General features: G+C 37.4%; 1 protein-coding gene across 1 annotated transcript; it reads left to right on the top strand.

Annotated features, from left to right (window-relative positions):
- The first annotated feature begins 3,330 nt into the window (after nt 1-3,330).
- Nucleotides 3,331-6,892, top strand: LOC116141464 (putative disease resistance RPP13-like protein 1). The gene is made up of 2 exons (XM_031426969.1): nt 3,331-6,194; nt 6,638-6,892. Exon 1 carries the CDS (start codon nt 3,384-3,386, stop codon nt 4,554-4,556), a length of 1,173 nt encoding a protein of 390 aa, XP_031282829.1. The 5' UTR covers nt 3,331-3,383; the 3' UTR covers nt 4,557-6,194; nt 6,638-6,892.
- Nucleotides 6,893-7,285: the final 393 nt, after the last annotated feature.

Here is a 7,285-nt window from a genome sequence, read left to right as displayed (position 1 = left end):
GATAATGGTGGGGAGTATCGTAGTGATCCATTTTTGAAAGTTTGCCAAATGAAGGAATATTACGTCACTTTACAGTAAGAAATATACCACAGCAGAATGGGGTGGCAGAACGCATGAATCGAACTATATTGGAGAAGTTCGATGTATGTTGTCCAATTTTGGGTTGGACAAAGAGTTTTGGGCTGAGGCAGTTATATATGCGTGTCATCTCATTAATCGTCTACCATCAACTGCAATTGAAGGCAAGACGCCGATTGAGGTATGGTCTGGAAAACATGTTTCTGATTATGACTCTTTACATGTTTTTGGTTCCACTGCTATATCATGTGAAGAGTCTAAGTTAGATCCTAGAGCAAGAAAAAGCAGTATTTATGGGGATTACCTCAGGTGTGAAAGGATACCGTTTTTGGTGTCCAAGTTCGAAGAAAATACTGTTTAGTAGGGATGTGACATTTGATGAGTCTTCTGTGTTAGAAAAGAAAACATAAAGCCAGATGAAGGTTTTCAGTACTCCGCAACAGGTGGAGCATACTCAGCAGCAGGTGGAGTTTGAAACAACATCATTTAGCCCAGCTGGAAATGAGACTCCTATGATAGAGGGTTCATTGGAGATGAAGAAGGATTCTTCCCAAGAACCTCAACAAGAATCCATTGCTGTTAATAGGCCAAGACGAGAAATTCGCAAGCCTGCTCGTTTTGCTGATACGGTGGCCTATACACTCCCAATTGAATGGTGAAGTTCTTCCATTTATAATGAAGTAGCTAGCAGTTCCGAAAATGGTAGTGGAGGAAAGCCATGAAAGAAGAGATGCAGTCCTCCATAAGAATGAAACTTGGGAGTTGTTCAATTACCAAAGAATAAGAAGGCAATTGATGCAAATGGTTATATGCAAAGAAAGAAGGATTTCCGAATTTGAAAGACATCCGATACAGGCAAGGTTGGTGGCGAAGGCTACGCTCAGAAGGAAGGAATATATTTCATGAGGTATTTTCTCCAGTTGTAAAGCATTCTTCCATTGAATTTTGTTGGCCTTGGTTGCTCAGGAATCTTGAACTTGTTCAACTTGATGTGAAAACCGCGTTTCTACACGGTGATTTGGAAGAGGAAATCTATATGCACTCAGCTAGAAGGATTTAGAGTATTGGGAAGGAAGATTGGGTTTGTAAACTAAAAAGATCGCTTATGGTTTGAAACATCTCCGAGGCAGTGGTACAAGCGATTTGATAGGTTTACGATGGGTCAGGAGTACACAAGAAGCAAATTTGACAACTGTGTATTTTCAAAGGCTCCAAGGTGATACTCTCATTTATCTACTCTTATATGTTGATGATATGTTGGTTGCTTCAAAGAATGTAAAGAAATTGAGAAGTTAAAGGCTCAACTAAATCAAGAATTTGAGATGAGATTTAGGGGAAGCCAAGAAGATTCTCGGTATGGAGATAATTAGAGAAGAGGAATATGGCAAGGTTTGTTTGACACAAAAGCATTATCTAAAGAAGGTCTTACAACGTTTTGGCATAACTAAAAGTACAAAACCTGTAAGTACTCCACTTGCTCCTCTATAAAGCTTAGTGCGTCATTCTCCAAGTACGCATGAAGAACGAGAGTATATGTCAAAAGTTCCGTATTCAAATGCGGTTGGTAGCTTGATGTATTCAATGGTGTGTACTAGGCCTGACATTTCACATGCAGTTGGAATTGTGAGCAGGTATATGCATGATCCTGGTAAAGGACATTGGCAAGCTGTGAAGTGGATTTTACGGTATTTATAGGTACTGTAAACATTGGTTTGGTTTTTGACGGATGAAAACTTAGTCAATTTGCTGTTGGCTATGTTGATTCTGATTATGCTGGTGATTTGGACAAGCGTCGGTCAACTACTAGATATGTATTTACTCTTGCTAGAGCTCCAGTAAGTTGGAAATCTTCTTTGCAGTCTACAGTTGCTTTGTCTACTACAGAGGCAGAATACATGGCAGTTACAGAGGCTGTGAAGGAAGCTATTTGGTTACAAGGGCTATTGGTGAATTGAAAATTAGTCAGAAGAAGATCACTATCTATTCTGACAGTCAGTGCTATTCACTTAGCAAAGAATCCGTATTCCACTTTCGCACCAAGCATATAGATGTTCGTTACCACTTTGTGCGGGAAATTATTTCTGAAGGAAGAATCTTATTAGAGAAGATTGGGACTGCTGAGAATCCTGCAGATGTCTTAACAAAAGTAGTGCCAATGATCAAGTTCAATCACGTTTGAACTTGATCAACATCCTGCGATCTTGATTGTGCTTTTTGGCACATTTGGAGGTGTTGTAAAATTTGACAAAGAATACAAAACTTTGAAGGTTTGCTAATTCGCCAAGGTGGAGATTTGTTGAAAAATGGCTTTTAGCAAAATCACATGGGGTAGAAATGATAATGGAGAAAGGTTTAGGACTTTATGTAATAGGCCAAGAAAAGGTTGTTTGTCCCACATTGATTAGGTTAAAAGTGGAAACTTTTGGGCCTATATATAAGGACCTAATCATGTTAATTGTATCCCAAGTTGTAATTCCATTATACTTCTTTTGTTTAGGGTTCTTTCTTTAAGGACCCTTTAGTTTGCAAGTTTTGTTGTATCCTCCTTTGTTTTGGGTATTTGTTGTATTGCCCAAAGTTTGTAATATTGTTTGGAGATAGTGGAGTTTTCTTTTGCAACGCCCGAGGACGTAGGTTTTAATACCGAACCTCGTTAATTCCTGGTATCTTTTATTTTGCATTTAATTTGGCAATTTATTTATGCTTTACTACTTGTATTTATATTCAATAAGCTAGCGTTAGAGTTTATGTTTCCGTTGCATAACAATCATGACTTTGCATTATAGAATGCATGTACGTTTATCACCGTCCATCTTGACATCATTTTCTCTTTATGTATATCCATCTTCACTTGATTTCATTTAAACTCTTATGAAAGAAACTGTTTTTTTTTTTAAAGATCGTGGGTGGAAAAATGTATATTAGCCAAACTTTGGGTGGGAAAATATCATTAGCTGGCTCAAATGATAAGAAAACCTCAATTATTTCACATAATATATCCCCAAAAAGAATATAATCATCACAACCCACTTCTCTCAGATTCTTTTAAACTCTCTTAAACTCTCTGCTCTTACTTTTTTGTCAGTGTAACGGTACTTAGATTTATTACAAATTTCTTTATACTTTTGTTTGTTGATCTATTGTCTTCATATTTACATTTTGACGTATGTACGAAGATGTTTAATGAATCATCCGCGAAGATAATCGGGCTTTTGCTCTGTCTCATCCTTCTTTTGTGTGGTTACAGTTGTACGATAAATTAGTTCTTGGATCGGGCCTTGCTCAGTGCGTTGCTCCGTACCTTGATGAACAGACTGGAAAAGCAGTCCCCTGAGTTGATACACCTTGCAGTTGCAGATCAAGAGGGCTTATGTTTAAAGCTAAACCAGTGGAGGGAAATACTTGTCATGTTTATCCATTCTATCGACATAAAGATGAAGGAAAAGGAGTTACTCTCGGACATGAATGTGAAAATATGGCTGGATGACGTCAGAGAATTGGCTGATGATGTGGAGGAGATCCTGGATGAGATTGCCAATCAAGCTTTAATGGCTCCAAGACAGACTATCACAGGTAGGAAATGGTTCCCGGGCTTCATCTCTGCTTATTTCACAGGTTTGATGAAATCAAGTGTGGTTACCGCGTTTTATGATAGTCTGAGTTCCAAAATATCAGATACAAGTAGCCGACTGGAAAAACTCAATACCAAAAGGTATGCACTTGGATTACAGATAGTGGTTTTTACTGTTCAAAGTTGTGGTGATGGACCAATGGAATGGTTTAGGCCATTGCCAACCAAAACTATCTATGACAGAGACAATGATAAAATGAAAATACTTGAAATGCTGCTAATGGGTGAAGCAAGTAATCATACCAACTTTAGTATAATACCCATTATCAGCGTTGCAGAAATTGACAGAGCACGGTTGGCTCGACTTGTGTATGATGATAAGGCAGTGAAGGACTTCAAACCAAGAGCCTGGGTTTCTGGTTCCAAAGATTCTGATGTTTTGAAAATCTCCAAGGCGATTCTGGAATCGATCACCTCTCAATCCTGCGATCTAGAGGATTTAAATGAGGTACTGGTTGAACTGAAAGAAGCTATCATTGGTAATAAATTTTTGTTTGTCTTAGATGATGTTTTGACGAAGAATTATGGTTTGTGGGAAACTCTAAAGTCTTCTTTTATGGCTGGAGCTCCAGGAAGCAAGATAATAGTGACAACCTGCAGAGTAGATATTGAGTTCCCAATCGATCTCAATATTCAACCTTATACATTAGGGGAATTGTCGAATGAAGCTTGCTGGTCCTTGTTCAAGATGCATGCATTTGATCGGGAGGATAGTGGTGTTTACAAAAATTTAGAATTAATTCGTGAGAAAGTTTTGGATATGTGTAAAGGTTTACCTTTAGCAGCAAGAATTCTTGGTGGCCTTCTGCGTTTTGAGAGTCGAGATTTGAATGGGAAGAAGTATTGAACAAAGAAATATTTGATTTAGCAGAAGATAATGAGATTCTTCCTTTCCTCAAATTAAGCTATGACTATCTTTCTTCATCTTTCAAAAGGTGTTTTGCGTATTGTGCGATTTTGCCTAAGGATTATGAATTCGACAAAGAAGAACTTGTTTTTCTATGGATGGCAGAAGGTCTTATTGGAGGACCACTAGAGTATCAGCAAGTGGAGTATCAGTCATGGGACAATGATCAAATGGAAGATAGAGGCAGTAAGGTTTTCCAAGAGCTATTGGAAAGGTCTCTCTTCCAACATTCAAGTAGTCATGCTTCCAAATTTAGAATGCATGACCTCATCAAAAGTATGGCACGATGGATTTGTGGAGAAACAGATTTTAGAGATGATGTGTTGGGGGTCAATAACCAACCGAGAAGATTCAGAAGGGCTTGTCATTCTGACACTTCAGCTAGTTGTGATGGGAAAAATAAATTTGAGCTATACTATGATGTTGAGCGCTTACGGACATTTCTTCCGGGACTCATACGTGGTGATGATACCCATTACATTACTGATGTGCTTCTTTCTGATTTGCTACCAAAGTTTAAAAGACTGAGGGCGTTATCTTTGGAAAAGCAACATATTACTCGGTTACCCCATTCTGTTGAAGGTTCGAGATATCTAAGATATGTCAACCTTTCTGACACTATGATCTCAAGGTTACCTGATTCAATATGTTCGCTACACATGTTGCAAATTTTGCTATTAAGAGATTGCTCTCATCTGGTAGAGTTGCCTTCCAATCTGAGGAATTTGATCAATCTACGACACCTTGACATTACAGGATTCAACTTAATAAGGGAAATGCCGCTGGGAATGAAAGAGTTGAAATGTCTTAGAGCATTACTCAATTTTATTGTTGGCAAAGGTGTGGGATCTGATTTGAAAGACGTGGAGAGCTTAAAATATCTTCGTGAGCTTTACATTTCAGGATTAAACAATGTAACTGGTTCATAGGATACAAAGGACTCCATATTAGTTGATAGGAAGAGTCTAAAAGTGCTGGTATTAGAGTGGGGTTCTCAATTGGATGACACACGAGATGAGTTAGTTGAAGAAAAGGTACTGGCCATGCTACAAACTCACCAAAATCTGAAAGAACTCACAATCAAAGGCTACGGTGGCACAAGATTTCCATCTTGGGTTGGAGATCGAAAATATTTTAACATAGTGGTCTTAACATTGGAAAGATGTGAAAAGTGCACAGTCTTGCCTCCCCTTGGATGCTTGTCCTCACTTGAGCGCCTCACCATCAAAGGAATGACAAGAATAAAAAGGATAGGTTCTGAGATTTTTGGAACTCTGGTGAACTCGCTGAAGACTCTATGTTTTGAGGATTTGCCAGAATGGGAGCATTGGGATCCTGTTGGAGGAAATAAGCGGGTTCACCCATTCTTTTGCTTGTGCGAGCTATCCCTTGTGAAATGCCCCAAACTCAGTGGAAAATTACCTGAATTTCATCAGGTTACTTTGCTGTGTAAACTTACAATTCAGGAATGTGGGCGGTTAGTGGTTTCGTTCCTAAACGTCCCACTGTCTTGCGAAGTAACGATAGATGGAGGCAAGATGCTGTGCGGTAGTCAAACTTCACTCCAAGAAAACGAAGGTGAGTTTGCCATTTTCTGATTTTTTTTTTTTTTCAATAAATGTTCTTTCTTCTTGAATGCAATGCTTGTTTCAAAATTTTCAGAGTTGAGTACTTGATGTTTATAATTTGTATATTAAGAGGAAAAAAATTCATAGCTGCTCTTCTTGCTAATAGTAAGACGAAGGTTGCAACTTTTTTTTCTTTTTTTTTTTTTTTTTTTAGTCTAAATAAATCACATGCTTTCGCAATCTTCTTGTTTCATTATATCCAAGGTCTTTTGCTTGCTTTCTTGTTCCTTCATCTAATTACTTTGTCTATATATCTTACTTCTTTAGCTGTGCATCTTATTCACGTTCAGTTATTTATAATTTGTATGATGTAGAGATTAATATCAACAATTTACATCTTGTTTTAATCAATGATCTATAGTTTAATTACCTTACAATTGCTTTTTTATGCAGGATTATGTGAGTAATTAATTGCGTGAATACTATGTTGAATTGGAGGAAGGCAATATTGATGTCTAAAGTTTGTGTGTTTTTTATTGAATAAATCTTAAAGACTCTGCTTCTTTTTCTTTTCGGTGCACTTTCGATGGAATATCATCTGTGTGTGTTTATTTTGAATCTTTATAATAATGTAAAAGACTCATTTTTACTTTTTTGTTTCTATGCACTTTTCATCGATATCACATTGAGGATTTTATTTCAGAGCAGCAGGACTCAGTATATATGATGTGCTAGTTTAACTGGTATTTACGTTTGTTATTGGGAGCTTTTGCCATCTCGGTTGTGAAGTATTTGCACTCCTCCCATTCTTCCTATCTTACATTTACTGCATTAATCTTTTTTCGCAAATCATGGATGATTGGCGTTCTGGCAATGAATGTTTTGTTTATTTATCATATTATGAAATATTTATGTAAAAAAAGAGGACCTTGTTTTATGATATTTACTGCACACTTATGGTGAGACCAAAATGTTGAAAGAAAAAATCAACGAAAAGGTGGATTCATGGCTCTCTAGAAACAAGAAAGCTTGTTCAAACATTGTCCTTTAAACTGCTTTGCTCACTTATGTTTCGGGAATCTGGATGGATTACTATTTTCC

This window comes from Pistacia vera, unplaced genomic scaffold, assembly GCF_008641045.1.
Source record: "Pistacia vera cultivar Batoury unplaced genomic scaffold, PisVer_v2 Contig4, whole genome shotgun sequence".
In the NCBI taxonomy this organism is placed as follows: domain Eukaryota; kingdom Viridiplantae; phylum Streptophyta; class Magnoliopsida; order Sapindales; family Anacardiaceae; genus Pistacia; species Pistacia vera.
This window is presented reverse-complemented; position numbering and strand designations above follow the sequence as displayed.

Excerpts from the sequence above, each read along its gene's own strand:
- LOC116141464 (XM_031426969.1), top strand. The coding sequence starts at position 3,384 with ATGAACAGACTGGAAAAGCAGTCCCCTGAGTTGATACACCTTGCAGTT.